Raw genomic sequence first — 19950 nt, 5'->3', positions numbered from 1 at the left:
CCACTGATGTTCATTGTGAAAAGTATTGTAGATCTAATAATAATATTTGGCACTTTTGTAATTCACTGTCCAATATGTGCCCTCCTCTGGTGGATTTTTAGAGGATAACTGTATAGCTACTAGCTAAGGGAATTATATCTTGAACTCAAGTAGTAGAAGCTCATGCTTTTAAGTCTGGATGGCTCGGGTTCAATCTTTGGTGACTAGCTATGATGGAGGTTGCTACACTTATAAGCCCTTTAATCAGAGGTTCTGAATATGCTTTCTTGTAGGCAGAACTAGCCTATAGTTAAGCAACCGAAAATTTAGAATGGGAAGTGTTAAAATGTTGGGAAGCCTTATAATTTTGCCAATCTGGAACGAACATCCCATCTGAGGGATGGGGGCGGGGAGAGAGGAGAGTGAGACAGGACCAGGAAACTGGGACAAGGAATCCAGAGTGGTAGTGGGGGGCAGTTGAAATCAGATGAGGAGCTGGGGCAGGTTAGACAGCAATAGGATAGACATAGACTGGAGGGGACAGGGAAGAAGGGTCTTTGACTACTAGAGACCACTCCGTTCTCTGAACATTTGATTTGCGGGAAGCAGGGGAGGGGGAGGAGCAGGGCGCGGAGCGCTCAGGGGAGGGGGCGGAGTCAGGGCGGGGACTTTGGGGAAGGGGCGGAGTTGGGACAGGGCCGGGGTGGGGAGGGGCGGAGTTGGGGTGGGGCCAGGGGCGGGGAAGGGGCAGGGTTGGGGTGGGACCGGGGCCCCTTGGAGTGTCCTCTTTTTCCAGGACTGCAATATGGTAAACCTAAAAAACCAAGCAAACTGGAGGAGTAACCCCTAGAGCCTTGCTAAGGCAGACTATAGTGCATGAAGCACTGATTAGCCTAATTAGTCTTATCTGTTTTTAAAATGTAACGAAAGCTCCAGCTCCAGCCTGTGTTGTATTATTTTAATAAAATCTATGGACCCAAAACAAACAGGAGCTTGTACCTGTGTCTCAGCACATGGGTTGCAAACATTTAAAAACAAAGACATTCTAATAATGCAACAAAAAAATTCATACTTCATCATACATCTAAAAGCCCTAGGAAAATAAAAGCTTACTATAACTTTCACATGGATTTGTTAAAAAGTGGGTAGGAAAATAAACTTCTCTCTAATCCACTGGATTACAAAATAAGAGGGATATAAACTAGCTTTTACTAAGGTTCTGTGGTTTTCACTCAGGCTTGTTTTCTGCATGCTCTTTTTTTTTTTAAATTGAAACACGCATGTAAAAATGTTAAATAAAGGGCTCTGTCTTCATATAGGCTTGTCTTTTAAAGTGTTTATTCCTTTACAAAACTTAATATAACTTTCACTTGTATTTGTTAAAAAGCAGGCAAAGAAGCAGCCTTCTTATCTCTGATCTACTGGCTTACAGAGGCTGTTTTTGCTGACAGCTGCTTTGCTGCAAAAGCCTGCTGTTTCAAACTGTCCTTACTAAAAAAAAATGACCAGTGCTAGCCTAAAACCCAGGGGAAAACATTTTTATCACTATACATTACTTTTATAAACAGGTTTTCTGTGTTTTTAACCCTGGGTTGTTTCTGCATGCTTACATTTTATTAAAACACTTATGCCAATGGGGCTAAATAAAAAAAAAAAAAAAGTGTCTTCAGGTAGCCTGTTTTTCAAAGGGGTCTTCTTTTCTAATCAATTCAAAAGGCTGTTTCAAGTGGTTCTCACTAAAAACCTTGGGGGAAAACTTTTTCTTAGTAAGGGTTTTGTGGGTTTAGGACTGGGGTGCTTCTGCATGCTCTTTTTATTGAAACACCCCTATAAATAAAGGAATGTGTCTTAGGTAGGTTTGTTTTTTCATGTGTTTATTTAATAAGTTCAAAAGAGGGGGTTTTAAACATTACTTTAAAAAGCGCATTTTAAAATGGTTTATAGCAGGGGTCGGCAACGTTTGGCACACGGCTCGCCAGGGTAAGCACCCTAGCGGGCCGGGCCAGTTTATTTACCTGCTGACGTGGCAGGTTTGGCCGATTGTGGCCCCCACTGGCCGTGGTTCGCCGTCCCGGGCCAATGGGGACGGCGGGAAACGGTGGCCAGCACATCCCTTGCCCACGCCGCTTCCCGCCGCCCCCATTGGCCCGGGACGGCGAACTGCGGCCAGTGGGGGTTGTGATCGGCCGAACCTGCCGCGTCAGCAGGTAAATAAACTGGCCCGGCCCGCTAGGGTGCTTACCCTGGCGAGCCGCATGCCAAACGTTGCTGACCCCTGGTTTATAGTATGTGTTGTTCAGCTTTTGTTACAGGGTCCTGGTTGTTTAAATAAGAGCAGAGCAGGGCTTTGCTGCAGCTTCACAGTTTTTAATAAAAAATAACCCATGTTAGTCTAAAATCTAGGGGAAAACTTTTTTATCACTATACATTACTTTTATAAACTGGTTTTCTGTGTTTTTAAACCCTGAACTGTTTCTGCATACTTACATTTTATTAAAACACTTATGCCTAAGAGGCTAAATAAAAAATGTGTCTTCATATTGGCTTGTCTTTTCAAGTGTTTATACCTTTACAAGACTTTCACCTCTCTCTTTTTTAAAAAGTGGGGGAAGAAGCAACCTTCTTCTCTCTAATCCATTGGTTTACAGAATAAGGGAAATATAAACTGGCTGTTACTAAGGCCCTGAGGTTTTAAACCTGGGGTGTTTCTGCCTGCTCTATTTTATTACAACACACCCTGTAAATAAAGGGATGTGTCTTCATATAGGTTTGTCTTTTCAAGTGTTTATTCCTTTTCAAAACTTAATGTAACTTTTACTAGCATTTATTAAAAAGTTTGGGGAAGAAGCAGCCTTCTTATCTCTGATCCACTGACTCACAGAGGCTGCTTTGCTAACAGGAGCTTTGCTGCAAAAGCCTGTTGTTTCAAATTGTGCTTACTAAAAAATAACACACGTTAGTCTAAAACTTTTTTGTCACTATACTTTACTTTTATAACCCAGGGTTGTTTCTGCATGCTCTTTTTTTATTAAAACACTTATGCCAAGGGGGCTAAATAAAGAAATGTGTCTTTAGATAGACTTGTCTTTTCAAGTGTTTATTCCTTAACAAGCCTTTCACCTCTGTTTGTTAAAAAGTGGGAAAAGAAACATTCTTCTCTCTAATCCAATGGTTAACAAAATAAGGGGTTTATAAACTGTCTGTTACTAAAAACCTGAGGTTTTAAACCTGAGGTGCTTCTCTGCCTGCTCTTTTTTATTGCAACACTCCTGTAAATAAAGGGATATGTCTTAGGTTTGTCTTTTCAAGTAATTATACCTTTGCAAAACTTAATGTAACTTACTTGTGTTTGTTAAAGAGCAGGTAGAGAAGCAAACGCCTTCTCTGTGATCCACTGACTCACAGAGGCTGCTTTGCTAACAGGAGCTTTGCTGCAAAAGCCTGTTGTTTCAAATTGTATAGGGTTACCATATTTTGAGTGTCCAAAAAGAGGACACTCCACGGGGCCCCGGCCCCGCCCATGCCCCCGCCCCAACTCCACCCCTTCCCCAAAGTCCCCGCCCCAACCTTGCCCCCTCCCCTGCTTCCTGCGAACATTTGATTCGCGGGAAGCCTGAAGCAGGCAGCAGGTAAGCTGGGGGGGGATTGGGGGGAGGAGGCGTGGCCCAGTCTGGCCCCTCCAACTGAGCGGCTCCCTCCGGCGGCCGGCCCCGGCCCCGGCCCCGGCCCCAGCGTCTCCAGCCTGGCTCGGCTCCTGGGGTGCCGGCCCCAGGCCAGCCCCCGGCCGAGCACCCCTGGCCTGACCCCGGCCTCCAGCCCAGCCCCGGCCCCCAGCCCAGCACCTCCGGCCCGGGCCCTGGCCCAGCACCGCCAGCCCCAGCCCCGGCCCAGCACAGCAGCCCCGGGCCAGCCCCCGACCGAGCACCCCCAGCCCAGCACCGCCGGCCCCGGCCCGGCCCCCGGCCCAGCACCCAGCGGTACCGGCCCCTCCCTATTTTCCCGGACATGTTCGGCTTTTTGGGATTTCCCCCCGGACGGGGATTTGAGGCCCAAAAAGCCGGACATGTCCGGGAAAATCCGGACATATGGTAACCCTAAAACTGTACTTACTAAAAAATAACCCCTGTTAGTCTAAAACCTAGGGGAAAACTTTAAAAAATTGTTTGTTACTAAAAGCTTATGGTTTTAACTGTTATAAAAAACCCTATGTTAAAGGGCTACATGGCGGGAAAAATGCTGGGGGTCTGTTTCTTTAGATAAGAATAAGACAGTTAAAGGGGGAGGGGGAGAGGAGGGGAGGGAAAAGAGGAGGGAGATGGCTCCTGTTTAAAATCTTGAGACTCTAGGATTGGTTCCAGAAAATGAATTCTATGAAGCTGTTGTAGAAAAAACTCTGATTGGTCCAATCCAAAGGTGGTAATAACAAGTCTGAGAGGGTCTGAACCTGGGAACTTGCCTCATTCTACAGGAAGACTTGAAATATAAAAAATGTCTCTCTGTCTCTCATTCTCTCCCTCCCTCTCTTTTTGATTCAACCATGTGCTCTCTATCTTTGCCCTTTGCAAAGGGGTCTCTCTTTTCTCGTCCTGTTCTTTCTTTTAACCTCTCTTTTTTTCTTAGGCTTGGTCTACACTAAACCCCCAAATCGAACTAAGGTACGCAACTTCAGCTACGTGAATAACGTAGCTGAAGTTCGAAGTACCTTAGTTCGAACTTACCTCGGTCCACACACGGCAGGCAGGCTCCCCCGTCGACTCCGCGATACTCCTCTCGCCGAGCTGGAGTACCGCAGTCGACGGCGAGCACTTCCAGGTTCGACTTATCGCGTCCAGACAAGACGCGATAAGTCGAACCCAGAAGTTCGATTGCCAGCCGCCGAACTAGCGGCTGGGTATAGACGTACCCTTAACCTACCCTGATACTGAATGTTTTTCTATTCACTTTTTTACCATGTGCTTACTAAACAGGCTCTGCCTGCTTCTCTCTCTCTCTCATTCTCTCTTTCTGATTCAACCATGTGCTATCTTTGCCATTTGCAAAGGGGGCTCTCTTTTCCCTTTATTTGCCCTGTTCTTTCTTTTAACCTCTCTTTTTTCTTAACCTACCTACACTGGTATTGAATAGTTTAAATGCATTTTTTTATAAACCTTTTTACCATGTGCTTACTAAACAGGCTCTGCCTTAGTAAATTCCTTTTTTAAACCTAGTTTTTAATGTTTTTAAAAGCTTTTTTCTTAACCTACACTGATATTGAATAGTTTAAATGCTTTTTTATTCACTTTTTTACCATGTGCTTATTAAACAGGCTCCGCCTTAGTAAATTCCCCTTTTAAACCTAGTTTTCAATATTATTTAACTTTTTCTTAACCCATCCTGATAGTTAATACAACTTTTACATTTATCTCAAAATTTTCTATTCTTTAATAGCCTACCAACCTAGGCCTTTACCATCATCTCTCCTTACTCAAACTCAATAAAAATCTCTATTCTTTAAAACTAGACCTTTCAAAACAAAAATCTTTCTATTTTTTCATAACCTGCCCTTTATAAACCTCTCTCCTTACTCAACCACATCCAATAACCTTTTTTCCCCTTTTTCTCTAAACCTTACCCAAACTTTCTTTTTTATCTTTAAATTCTGTCACACTATTCTTTCAACCTTTTCTCTCAATGTACCCAAGCACAAACACACACAACACTTCCCCATGTCAAACACACACACACAAATTTTTTCAAAATGGCCAACGGCACCAAACTTTGGTGCCAACGGAAACAGGGTGGGAAGGTGGGATATAAGCCCTAAATGGGGCGTGGAAACCTGTCAAATGCATGGTGATGAATGCTATTGAGCAGTATACTACTCAGGGCTATTCAGTCATTTGTGAAGCTTCCCCCACCTTATCTATAAATCCCATTCTTTTTGAAGCACTGAGTTTTATTTTTAGACTCTCCAGAGAGAAAGGGAATGCATTTTGAACAGAAAGGCAACTTTCAGAAACATAAAAAATTGTTTTGTGCGATAATCTTTAGTGTTTCCAGTTTTTATCAGTATTCTTTTCATCACTGCCATCTAACCCACTCCTTGATGGCAGATGCTTTCAGAACTGTCAAATAAAATGCAGTTTTAATAATCTGGAAAAAAAGACATTTTCTGTTATGGCCAACTGTGCATCCTGCATGACTAATATTCCCAAATCATTTCCTTTTGACATAAGATAGGAAACCTAGGATTTCCATTCTAGTGACCTAAAACCAAAACGAATACTTGTTGAAAAGTTTTAGTTAGTGCCTTATGTTTCTTTTATACCAAACATATTCTGAAAGCACAATTGCTAGAAGATGAATATTGAAACTACATAAACATCAGTCAAGTTGTCTGTCATCTTTCACTATCCTCCTGGTTTGGTTTTCTACAGTCAGCCAAAGTATGACAGAAGCTATGACCAAGTTCGAAGAAGAATGTGAGGTTGCCTTTTTCTACCAGTTTAATAGCCAATGTTGCTACTGATTTCTCTCAAAGGAGATTATAGCATTCCCAAGCTTGAATCACAAGACCCATTTATTTGTGCATTTCAAAGACAAATGCCAAGTGACAGAGCAACTTGTATTCTAGTGTAAGCTTCTTTAGTTTCACTAGATATTTGAAAACCAAAGTGACTAGCACTCTATTTGCTTATGCTTATAATAGAGATCTGCAACTTCAAGGTTAAGCAGAAAAACTAAAACAAGTTGCCACTTCTGTTAGGGTTACACATAGACTCATAGACTTCAACATCAGAAGGGACTATCATAATCATCTAGTTAGGTCTCCTGCACATTGCAGGACACAGGACCTCACTCACCCACTCCTGTAATAGGCTCATAACCTCTGGCTGAGTTACTGAAGTCCTCAAATCATGATTTAAAGACTTCAAGCTACAGAAAATCCACCATTTATATTAGTTTAAACCTGCAAGTGACCCATGCCCCATGCTGCAGAAGAAGGTGGAAAACCTTGAGGGTCTCTGCCAAACTGATCCAGGGAAAAATTCCTTCCCGACCTCAAATATGGCAATCAGTTAGACCCTGTGCAGGTGGGCAAGATCCTCTGACCAGACATCTGGGAAAGATTTCTCAGAGCCCTCTTCAGTTAGTGTCCCATCACCAGCCATTGGAGATATTTGCTGCTAGCAGTCACAGATCAGCTACATGCCATTTTAGGCAGTCTCATCATAGCATCCCCTCCATAAACTTATTAAGCTTAGTATTGAAGCCAGTTGGATCTAGATGATTAGAAACCTTTGTCCAATTTCAAGCCTAAATTTGTTGATGGCCAGTTTATATCCATTTGTTCTTGTGCTCACATTGGCACTTAACTTAAATATTCCTGGTATTCATCCCTCTGATGTCCTTATAGAGAGCAATCATATCTCCCCTCAGCTTTCGTTTGGTTAGGCTAAACAAGCCAAGCTCATAAAGTAGGTTTTCCATTCCTTGTATCATCCTAGTAGCCTTTCTCTGCACTTATTCCAGTTTTAATTCATCTTTCTTTAACACGGGAGACCAGAATTGCACACGGTAACCATATGAGGTCTCACTAGTGCCTTGTATTACGTTACTAATTCTTCCCTATCTCTATTTGAAATACCTTGCCTGATGCATCCTAAGATTGCATTAGCCTTTTTCATGGCCACATCACACTGGTGGCTCATTGTCATCCTGTGATTAATACATCCAGGTCTTTCTCCTCCTCTGTCACTTCCAACTGATGCGTCCCCAACTTATAGCAAAGATTCTTGTTAGTCCCTACATGCATGACCTTGCACTTTGCACTATTAAATTTCATCACATTTCTATTACTCAAGTTTACAAGGTCATCAAGATCTTCTGGTATTATATTTTGGTCCTCATCTGTACTGGCAATACTCCCCAACTTTGTGTCATCCGCAAATGTTATTAGCACACTCCTTTGTGCCAAGGTCAATAATAAAAATGTTAAATAAGATTGGTCTCAAGACCAGTCCCTGAGGAACTCCACTAGTAACCTCCCTCTAGCCTGAAGTTCATCTTTCAATATGACCCATTGTAGTCTCTCCTTTAACCAGTTCCTTTTCCACCTTTCACTTCTCATATTAATCCTCAACTTCTTCAATTTAACTAATAATGTCCCATGTGGAACTGTATCAAATATCTATCTAGATTTCAGTAAGGCAAGAGCTCTGACTTTGCATAGCAGAGGACCTTATTCTAAAGCACTTAGGCCTAGTCCACTCACAGGATTTTTACTAAAACTACTTCGGTTACGAGTGCAATTTTCTAGTGGTATAGTTAAAGCAGTAAAGCCTGCATGTAAACTAGCCCTTCCACCAAATAGTACTATGTTCTGCAAGGAGTTCCAACGATACCATAAGTAAGTGCAGAAGAATTGGGCCCAGGATAGTCAGCAGAGCTTGTGGATTAAATCCTACAGCATCTTGTAATCATGGGTTTCTAGAACCCTCAGATTTTTCTAGAAGGTGTTTATAGTACTTTAAACATATTACAGCATTTTATAATCCATCAATACACACAGATTCAGAGAAGGCAAAACAGAATATAATTTTATTAACCAACATGCAGATAATCCAGAAAACCCAATTTTTCCTGAGACATTCTAGTGCCGCACTCACTCCCCCACTAACAAAGGTCACAGCCCCCCAAAATGTGACCTCAACATACTCCTTCTTGGTGCATGAAACAGACTTTCCCCACAGGGTGAAACTCTTGTGTGTGCTTGATAAAGACCTTTTATGAAACATTCAGTGGGTACATTAAGTTCCAAATTCTCTCTCCTCACTGCTTTCCAAGCCTGCCACTGAGCTTTGAAAAGAATGGAGCTAGACAAAAGAAAGGAGTAGCCAATAGGTACTATCCTTCTACAGGCAAGAACCACTTGGAGCCAATGACTCTGTGACACTGCACACTCCATAGTCTTCATATTGATATTATTACAATATGATTATGGCATAATTATGATGCATTTTGTACAAGACTGGTCATGTGAGGTGTAATTGGAAAAGTTATGATTTGCTAAATATGATTATCCTATTTGTATGCATGTACCATTTTTGTATCTGCAGTTATGAATATTGACTATGTATCTGTATTTCACATGTAGTCACACCTGGGTGATACCCACTAGGCAAAATGCTTCCAGTCTAGACAGATGGCTGTGAAGGCCTATTCAAGGTAATGGGTCATTAGGAAGAACAAAAAGCCTTAGGAGAAGCTTATCTCCCATTGGGTGAGCCTTCCTGAGAATGCTCCAGACAGCCTGTAAAGTGGGTCTGCAGCTTGTCACAGCAACACAGTGTGAGAGGGAGCCCAGGCTGGTGAGTCAGAGGGCTCAGTGGTACCCCAGTTCCAGGTGGCACCTCAGGGAGGAACCCGTCACAGACTCCTCCTGCGCCTGGCCTTGCATCCAATGACAAGTGACAGTGGAATTCAAATTGTAGGAAAGGACTCCTGCATTTGCAAGGGCTACAATTCTAATTATTTGTCAGTATGTAAAGTTAATAAAACAGAAGCTTCAATACAAAGCTTCATCAAACAAGTTTATTTAAAAGGGGGAAGATTTTGAAGATAGCAGCACTAAAGATTTGAACGTTCTGGTCTCCAGAGGATTGGGAAAATGTGTTTGACTAAACATATTAACAAAAACCCAGTCAGAATTACTTACCCGTTTTTCAACGTGTCTCAGCCAAAGCCGGAATCGCTCATCGTCCTTCACCCATTGTGGCAGCTCTTTTTCACCTTGACCTTGAGCTTGTTCTAACTGTTCTTTCAGTTCTTTCAGTACAGAGATCTCTTGCACTAACTGATTGTGCCAGGTCCTTGAAGCCTGCAGGTCTAACTCCAGGTCTAGTGAAGTTCGGATTAGACGCTCTGCACCAAAGGACTTAACCGAAGGCTGGAACAGAAGGGATTTATGATTGGAATAAAAAGTGTCAAACTGTTCCCATCTTGTCCGAATATGTGTGATGACCACTTCCTCCTCAAACGCACAATGTTCTGGAGATGAAAGGCAACATCTCTGGTAATGCTGCTTTTGCAAGGTGGCTGCTCACCCAAATTTGCAGTTTCACAGTCTAGCAAAGTCTTATAAGTCAGCTTGCCCATGCTGCAGCTTCCATCAACACTAATGGTATATGAAGTAAGCCAAGGGCTTCTGTACTTAGCTGACAATGGGCTGAAATGAGGAGTATCTTCCTTACACCATTACTCAGAATATAATTTTACTTACACCTCAATTACCAGAATATTGCAGAATGCTGCAAGACAATGTATTAGCATTGGTTTCACACCACTGGATTTTCTCCTGCCCCCAATATCAGGAACATTAGTGTTGAGGAGTGCACAAGGTGAGTATTTCAATCAGACAGTCTGCCTCATGCAAAATGTTTCAGTGGCCTCCTAAGGACAGCAGCCTAATTCCACCTCATTCACATCCTAGTAGAACGTGCACAATGATGTCAGTAATGGGTGTGGAGCTCATTAAGCACTGTTAAATTTCAATAAACATCTGAAAAAGTTATTTTCAATTGCTTACAAATTAGTTATCCCACCAATTCCTTTGGCATGGATATGAGCCAATGAGAGCATATTTTACATGCCACATCTAAAAATTTAGCTATTTTTGAATTCTGTTTGGAAGGAAAATTGTGAGAAATAATTTTTCAAAGTGGGAGTTTTAGTAACTCAAGGGAACAGACATTTGTAACCTTTTGACAGACTAGTAAGAACATTTCAGCCCAAATGGATAATTTTTTTTTTAACGCTATGAGCACATGAAGACAAGTGGTTTATATCTGAAATTAACCTGAATTATCTTTGCTAACCCCTTTTTAAATAGAATTATCTACTGGTAACTCACAAACCAATGCTTTAAGAACGTGATTATTTTCTTGAATGCCAGCTAAGGGAAAAATTTGTAGATGAAGTTTTTACCCGCTTCATTCTGACACTTCGCCTCTCCATAGCATTCCGAACAAAGGGTGGTTTCTTAGACAGTGTTGAACTGTCACTATCACTGCGATTTAGCTGAAAAAGAGACAGAAGTAATTGTTATGAAACAAGCACGCAGTGCAAGGCTATTACGAATGAGCCCACAGAGCTACAGACATTTGAAGAAAGCCATGGACTGAGAATTATCTGAGAAAGTCACATGTAACAGTGCAATGAAACCCACCCGGTGCCCAAATCTCGCTGTTTTCCATGGCCACTGTCCTTTCCTGGCCTCCTCCCCTCTGTTTTTTAATGCTGCTGTTTGGGAAGAGGTTAGAAGATACCATCACTTTCGGTTAGAACTCTGCACAGGTCACAACACAGTCCCCTTCCCCTATTCAACATCAATAACTAGGTCAGACAAGAGACTAGAAAATTAAGATGTAATGAACAATGTTGCATTGGCTGGGAATTAAGTCATTTCCAGCCGTAACTTCTATGAATAAGCAGAGCATAACATTGGAGAAGGATTAAGTATATATTTTTTCCCTTTTCAAACAAACTATTTCTATATATGAAACTAACTTAGTGTGGCATATGGATACCATGACTTTTTTCAGGTTTTTTTGCAGCACTGTATATATTTGGGGTCAGATTTTTCCTGGAAACGTGGAGCAATAAACCTCTTTCCTTTGTGCTACTTCCACAGCGGCTGGACATGATCATAATCCAAGTTTAGGGACAATTCTCTTCTTGTGTACCTTTGGGCCAAGCATTCAGGAGAGCACATGCAGAAATCCAAGGGCTGGAGGAGCAGGCATGTGCCTCCTGCATGCTAGGGAGCTCCAGGATATGATGCTTCCACTGGGAAGGTGCAGGTTGGCATCACAAGGTTGTACCTATTATGCACAACTGTCATGTTAAATGTTCCATTTGATATGAGCACTAATTTACTGTACTCCAGGATACGCATCTGTAGTAAGGTCTAGGTGCCCCTTGGATGCTGAAACCACTGAGCCCTGGGCCATGTACTTTCTAGTGCCCTGAAACATGGATATTCTTTGCTATGCCTAAATGCCCTGTTGAGTGTTATTTATTATATGGCTCAATGCTCACAGGACAAACAGAAGATACAATTCAAAGGTCGAGACTGTCGTGAAGAGAATTAAGCTCACAGCTAAAGCAAACGTAAAACAGTTTACACCTGTGAGCCTGATTTCATCTGAACTGGATACAGGTTTTTTGAAGTACTGTTTTGCTGTACTCAATGTTAGGCAGCCCTTGATGTTCTACTAGAACACCTCAATCCTCAGTTAGACCAGCACATACTTCACAAAAGCAGTTTCCTCACTGTGTTTACTTGTATTCTACACTGGTTGAAGCTAAAGGAGTTATTTATAGTGTATCCTGATCCTCAATCCTGGAACTAATTAATTACGAATAAACATTTAATCAAAGAGGTGGCACTGACATCCTCAATCAGTACACAGATCGTTCAATTAGTGTCACACACAGCACAGTGGAGTCTTTCACGCTCCCTCAATGCTGCTAATTGAAGTTAGTCATCTCTGCTTTCTGATTTCCATCATGACCTTTCATTTTAGAGGAGATAAGCACTAGTCAGACACTTACAGCATCTCTGTCTGATGATAACCCTAATATCCACCTTTAAGCAGCACTAAATGCAGCAAGGCTCCTCTGGTTACAAAAGGGGCCTGAGGATGAAACAAGGTTCTATTCTGAACTGTCACTCCTCACTCTGAGATCTAAGGCAAATTACTTAATCTGTCTATGTATATTCCTCACTTGTAAAAATTAATTGCCTACCTTGGTAAGACATTGAGATTCTTGGTTGACATATGCACCATTTTAATTAGTAATTGTTATTTATTTTAACTCTCCCAAATTGACCCAGTTCTAGTTTGACATGTCTCATATTTCTGTCTGAAGCCTTCATTCCAACCAGTGGCAAGTCATGGTCCATGTCAGAGCAATGACTCTGTACCAAATGTTGGCACTAATGCGACTGCTTTTGGCAAGAGGAGGAAGAACCAGGACATGAGATGTGGTGGCAGGCACTTTGGCAGGGGCATGGTGCCACAAGAATACAGCAGTGTGCTTTAAGTAAGATGTGCAAGCGGTCTGCAGAAATGGAGGACTGGAGATAGCTGATCCAGTTTCTAATGGCAGAGGAATCTCCCTATGCTGAGTGACAGTTCTAGACCAGGACCATAAGTACAGAGCAGTGGGACTACATCACATAGACATGGGATGATCAGCAGTGGGTCCAGAACTTTGGTATGAGGAATGGCACATTTCTGGAACTGCATTCTGGTCCTTCACTGCCAGGATATGAGGCCATACCTGTCCAGAGGTGTGTTGCTCTTGCCCTCTGGAAACTGCCTACCCCAGACTATTACAGATCAGTGGCTAATCAACTTGGTATTGACAAGACAATTGTGCTTTCTGTAATGTCAGTCACTAACATTTGAGCATGGTGTCAAGGGTATCGTGCTACTAAAATGACATCTCCTACAAAAGATGGCAAAGTGAGTTTCTGATCACTTGGTTTATTAAAGAACCTTTGCAGGTACTAATACCACTGTTATGGCCAAGTTCTAATCTGGGTAATTATCTTAATCCTACCTAAATTCATGCTAGCGTTTTAATTATATTAATTCTCTCTACACTCCCTGCCCTAAGCCACTGTATTGTGCTGCTGTGGTACAACTGCTAAAATAGCTGCATTTCAGGAGTGTGTAGTGATTCCACTATCACTTCCCATTGTGAGGTTTACTTAACAGGTGTGAAATGCTCTGTGGTCCTCTGATGTACAATGTCAAGAAAGGGTGATGTACCTTCAACTTCCACTGAAGTTCAAGGTCATTGAGGATGCTGTATACTCTCCCAGTTCTGACCATCAGTGCAGTGTATTGTCAGATGAACTAAAGATACTGTGCAGTCACTAAGGAAAAACATTTACAACAAAGTCTGGGGATGTGGTTTCCTTACCCGGCAGATGTATTGACTCTGTGGTCCTGGTGAAAATGTTTTGGAGCGGATTATGGTGCTACTTCTGACAAACTGAGTTTGCGGTGGGTTAGCTGCTTTCTTCTCTTTTGGACGAACTACAGTAGAAGATTGTGCAAGGCTCTCTGTGTTTGTCTCTTTATCTACCTGAAAGAAACACACTTTAATGAACATAAGAATGGCTATACTGGGTCAGACCAATAATCCAGATCCATCTAACCCAGTATCCTGTCTTCCAGCAGTGGCAGTGCCAGGTGCTTTACAGAGAATGAACAGAACAGGCCAATCATCAAGTGATCCATTCCTTGTCGTTCAGTCCCAGCATCTGGCAATCAGAGCTTAGGGACATGCAGAGCTTAGAGTTGCATCCCTGACCATCTTGACTAACAGCCACTGAAGGACTTATCCTCTATGAACTTACCTGATTCTTTATTTAACCCAGTTATAGTTTTGGCCTTCATAACATCCCCTGGCAATGAGTTTCACAGGTTGACTGTATGTTGTGTAAGGAAATACTTCCTTTTGTTTGTTGTAAACCTGCTGTCTATTAATTTCATTGGGTGACCCCTGGTTCTTGTGTTATGTGAAGGGATAAATAACAGTTCCTTATTCACTTTCTCCACACCATTCATGATTTTATAGACCTCTATCACATCGCCCCTTAGTCGTCTCTTTTCCAAGCTGAACAGTTCCAGTTTCTTTAGTCTCTCCTCATATGGAAGCTGTTCCACATCCTTAATCATTTTATGTTATGATCTTATGTACCTTTTCCATTTCTAATATATCTTTTTTGAGACTGGGTGACCAGAACTAAATGCAGTATTCAAGATGTGGATATATCATGGATTCGTACAGTGGCATTATGATATCTACTATTTTGTTATTTATCCCTGTAACTGCATCCCCCAGCAACCCATCAATGACAACTGCTTTTGTGTTTCAGCCTGAAATCCCACTTCTACTTTCACACTCTAAGGAGCAGCTTTTCATGAGTTAAACTACAATCTAGATCAGTGCTTCTCAAAGCCGGTCTGCCGCTTGTTCAGGGAAAGCCCCTGGCGGTCCGGGCCGGTTTGTTTACCTGCCGCATCCGCAGGTTCGGCCGATCGCGGCTCCCACTGGCTGCGGTTCGCCGCTCCAGGCCAATGGGGGCTGCGGGAAGGGTGGCCAGCACATCCCTCATCCAGTGCTGCTTCCCGCAGCCCCCATTGGCCTGGAGCACCGAACCGCAGCCAGTGGGAGCCGCGATCGGCCGAATCTGCAGGCCCGGCAGGTAAACAAACCAGACCGGACCGCCAAGGGCTTTCCCTGAACAAGCGGCGGCCCGACTTTGAGAAACACTGATTTAGAGCAGACAAAGTTGTGTCTCTTTCTTGACTCTCCTTATGCAATACACTGTAGTCCTGCTCTTTCCAAACTTGTGAGTAATTTCTACAACTGTATCATTTCCTATTCAGTTGGAAGTGACTTGTGTAAATCCTGAGTGACTCCATTAACTTTTCAGATTTACACCAATGTAGCAGATTAAAAATCAAGCCTTTAAATTTAGATTATCCATTTAAGACCACCTTTTTGTTATTGGTCACCCACAATTGACAGAGACAAGACAATCTGAGCATTAAAACAGGCCCTTGATTAGGTAAATAGGTGGTGATTAGATAGTAATATCATTTAGGATTACATTAGGAGATCCCATGTGCTAATCATGTTGTCTGACAGTGCTAGGTGAAGAATACTTCCAAGACCAGGGGACATGGCATTTTGGATTAAATGGTATTTCATAAATGTAGTGTTATTTAAAATTGAGGTTTGAAGTAATGTCAGAGAGATCTTAAACTTCATGTGTCTGCCATAGCTCTGCTTAATTCAACATTGGCTTGGTCATCTTTGCAGCAGATAGTACTTAGTCCTGCCATGAGTGCAGGGGAGTGGACTAGATAACCTCTCCAGGTCCCTTCTAGTCCTACGATTCTATGATTAACACCGGGCCCGCAAAAAAACTTATCACAAGTGAATTAGACAAAGGGAAAAGGATAAGATCAAGAAATATGAAGATGTTCCACTCAGAATTATTTTTAGCTCTTTTTAAATCCTAAAACTTCAAAGCAGCAGTAGAAAGATACAAGCAATTCAGACTATGACAAGTATGTAGTCCAAAACAAAACATTAGAGGGCTATATGTTGGAAGCTGTGGCAGCAACTATTCCTCCAAAAATGCAAATTTAATGGGCTTTCCCCTCAAAATGAATTTGATGCAAAGGTACACCCCTGTTTAGGGTTACCATTCGTCCAGATTCTCCCGGACATGTCCAGCTTTTCTGAGTTAAAAATAGCATCCGGTGGGGAATTTATAAATGTCCGGATTTCCCCCCCATGCAGAGCGTGTGCGGCTGACAGGGCAGCCAGCCGGATCGTGCCACTTGCAGCCAGAGCCCCTCCTCCGCTTTCTCCTCCTCTCCCCTGCAACTTGAGATCACTCCCCTCCTCTCGCTCTCTCCCTCTCCCTCCCCCTCCCTGCATTCACAGACCGCCAGATGAACATCGGGCCTCCGGCAGTCTGGAGCTCCTCCCCCTGCTCCCCCCCTCCTGCCCACCGCGCTGCTCCGCAGCACTCTGTGAGGGCGGGAACCGGGTTGTGCGTTCCACTGGGGAGCGCAGCAGTGTGTCCGGCTCCGCGTGGAGCCAACACACTGTTCTGAGCAGCACAGTAAGGGGGTCAGGGAGTTGGAGAAGGGGCAGGAGGGTTCTGGAGGGGGCAGTGAATAGACAGGGAGCAGGGTTGGATGGGTCGGGAGTTCGAGGGGTGGCTGTCTGGGGTGGGGGTGTGGATAAGGTTTTGGGCAGTCAGGGTACAGGTAGGGGGTAGGGTCTCAGGAGGGGGCAGTCAGGGGACAAGGAACAGGGAGGCTTAGGTAGGGGGTGGGGTTCTGGAGGGCAGTTAGGAGCAGGGGTCCCAGGAGGGGGCAGTCAGGGGACAAGGAGCGAGGGGGGGGATTGGGAGTTCTGAGGGGGGCGGAAAGTGGGAGGGAGTGGAAGGGGCAGGGGCGGGGCTAGGGCAGGACAGGGGCGGGGCTCCTCCTGTCCTCTTTTTTTGATTGTTGAAATATGGTAACCCTACCCCTGTTGCAACAAAAGCCTCCTGTATTTGCATGAGTAAATCAGGTAACTGAACAGGGAGGCATCTGAATGACCTGATTTGCTTATGCACATGCAGGAGGTTTTTGGTAAATGCAGGGCTGAATGACCACAATATATATGTACATGCACTTTTGCAGATGAACACATTAACATTAGCTTTAGTAAGTCTGCTTTTCATTTGATAGGTCTGTTATAAGTCGTTTGGGCTACAGTGATTAGAACAAAAATAAAATAAAAGGAAACGTTTCCAAACTGAAGTGGATCACCTTCCCCACAACCTTCATCCCACAGTATAATTACTCCACCAAGCCTCTTATTTCCCCTGAAGTGCAGCTTGCTGTGATGCTATAAGAAACAGAAAAACACTCCATGTAATTTTCCAAGAAACTAAAAAGCAGAAGGAATTGCACCAAGTCCAGCAATTTAGGGATGAACGTAATAGTGAACAACGTAGTGCTTAACTCATCTTACTAAATATCAGGCTTATGGAAGCGACAACATTTACTCTGAGCTTTACCTTTACTGCTACCGACTCAGCATGCACTTGGGATTCTGGATTCTCTTCCACCTCCCAGAGTGTTTTTCCATCATAGAATTCTTCCTCCTCTTCTGCTTCATTGTCACTGTTCCCATCCTGCTCTTCTTGCTCAGCAACCTCCTCATCTTGCCTGTCATATAAACTGCTTCTGTTACTGGGCTGGACCCACTTGGGACAATACCCCCATAGCATCCTTGATGCTGGTTGGTGTCCTAAGTATGCTGATCAAAAAGCACCGCTAGTGCTGCCAGTTATACCAGAAACCTCATGATGTTCCATGGAACAAGGGAATAACAAAAGTACACTGGTTGGAGTGGAAGAACCAGCAGTGAAACAGTTAAAGGGAATTTTTTAATCTTTCATTCTATGGTAAGGTGATGACTATGGTTGAATACATTTGCATCAGTTTCTGCCACAAGCTGTATACTGGGTCTTGTGCATTTGGGTTTGACTTAGTGCTGCTGGTCCAACTGTATGGTGGGTTTAGGAGGCTGACTCAGGGATTCCCCCAAACAGAGGTACTCTCAGTGTGAAAGCTAGAACTATGTTAAACAACATGTTCTTGAGAATCTTTTGGCAAACCTGAGCTCAAATATGTATTTTGGTAGATTCCCCACCAAGGTTTGTGCTAAGTTGTGCTTTGAATTTTGTGGTTGGTTTGAACCCAACACTCAGTGAAATGTGGGACTGACCATGTAATTCACAGCCAGCTCATGCAAATCCCTGTGAACTGAAGGTATAGTATTTCACAGGTCCATCAAGCACTGTGTACCACAGATTAATATATTTTATCTCTTCCAATTTTAACTTTTACTAGCTCTAGTCTCAATTCTCAGGCACATGCTCTTCTGTTTATATTGATGTAGAAAAAGATGCCAGAAATGATCTTCTGCAAAGTTCAAGAACTTTGATCGGCTACTAGACACATTTCAATATTACATGACTGCACCTTTGTCTGCATATTAGCACATTAAACTTTGACTCATTGACATCCTCATCTGAAACACTATGTCAAACCCATAGAATCCACAGACTCTTACACTATGATAAGCGAATAGGATGCCACCTACCAATTCTCTCCACTAGTTAAAGTGCTTCTGCTTTCTTCCAGCTTCTTCTCTACTGCTTCCAGTTCAACAGCAGTCTGTTCCAGCAGTGCAGATACAGAGTCCTGTACAGAGGAAAGGGCTTTATTTAAAGACAGTATTCATTCCTAAACCCCATCAACTATCAGAGTGAGTGTTCCATATTACTCACAGTAAACTTGAGAAAAATAGGAAAAGGTCCATTAGTCCGGTAAAAAGTTACATCCTAAATCAAACTTTTAGTTTTATTGACCCATTCAGTATCATAATGACATTTTTTACATATAAGAATACCATGCAAACACACAACTCCTGATTTCTTTTCAGCAATTTAGTATATTATAGAAGAGGTTGATGCAAGCTTCCATTTAGCATTTGCCCTTACTGTTTTTTCAGCGCAGGATACTGCAGAACAAATATCCCCTTGTTTGTGTTTTCTGCTTTGCTTCTGAAGATATTTATAACTAAGAAGGTTGTACCAGCGTGTTGACTTCTCTCCAGATCTACATATTTCAGCCAGGCTAATTTGTGCCCCACCCTGTTGGAACCAAGAAAAAAAGAGTTGAAAGAAGTGACTGAAGCAATAAAATGTCAGCAGAAATATGTAACAGCAAAAACCAAGGCTTTGGGAGCTGAAGGTTTAGTTATCCCTGAGAAAAACCACCACCACCACTAATCTTCACTCTCTCGCTATTTCAGGCATCATCTTGGTGATGATTGGATGATATTAAATTGAACCATATTGTTGGGGGCTTCCAAGGGTCAATATTCAAGAAAGATTTACTTCAGCAGCTGCATGCAAATAAGTGTCAAGAATGATGAACAATTATGTCGTGGCCATGGTAACTTGCAATCACTTTCAATTAGGAAGAATAAAAGACAACAATTAAAAAAGAGATGGATTCTTTTCTAATTTAAGAAACCTCAAGGGCTCATCAAATTGCTTTTTCTGATATAGGTGCTTGCGATTGATCATTTTAAAAGGTTCCGCTTGTTTCTGTGTCCACTCAGCCTAGATCCACTGTGAACCCTCATTTTGTCTTGTTTTACTACATCATGGCATATGCACGATATATTGCAATTCTGTTAAAATGTATATGGCCTGTCCTTGAGCAGACACTATTAATGAGCTTAGTTCAGTTTATTTTATATTGCACAGATTTCCTGCAATTAAATTCAGCCCAATCTGGAGTTTACCGAGGCAATAAGCATGTAGAA

The 19950-nt window shown here is 42.7% G+C and overlaps 1 protein-coding gene across 2 annotated transcripts in view; it reads right to left on the bottom strand.

The window, feature by feature from the left end:
- Positions 1-19950, bottom strand: part of WWC1 (WW and C2 domain containing 1) — a 159717-nt gene that overhangs the window by 9365 nt on the left and 130402 nt on the right. For both annotated transcript variants that reach the window (XM_054036718.1, XM_054036719.1), the window contains 6 exons: positions 19118-19270; positions 18718-18818; positions 17627-17777; positions 13954-14118; positions 10945-11037; positions 9677-9907 (listed from right to left, as the gene is read on the bottom strand). In XM_054036718.1, the coding sequence (XP_053892693.1) occupies positions 9677-9907; positions 10945-11037; positions 13954-14118; positions 17627-17777; positions 18718-18818; positions 19118-19270 (894 nt within the window). The remainder of the gene's footprint in view (positions 1-9676; positions 9908-10944; positions 11038-13953; positions 14119-17626; positions 17778-18717; positions 18819-19117; positions 19271-19950) is intronic.

This window comes from Malaclemys terrapin, chromosome 8, assembly GCF_027887155.1.
Source record: "Malaclemys terrapin pileata isolate rMalTer1 chromosome 8, rMalTer1.hap1, whole genome shotgun sequence".
Classification (NCBI taxonomy): domain Eukaryota; kingdom Metazoa; phylum Chordata; order Testudines; family Emydidae; genus Malaclemys; species Malaclemys terrapin.
The sequence above is the reverse complement of the archived record's forward strand: the minus strand, read 5'-3'. Positions and strand labels throughout refer to the sequence as shown.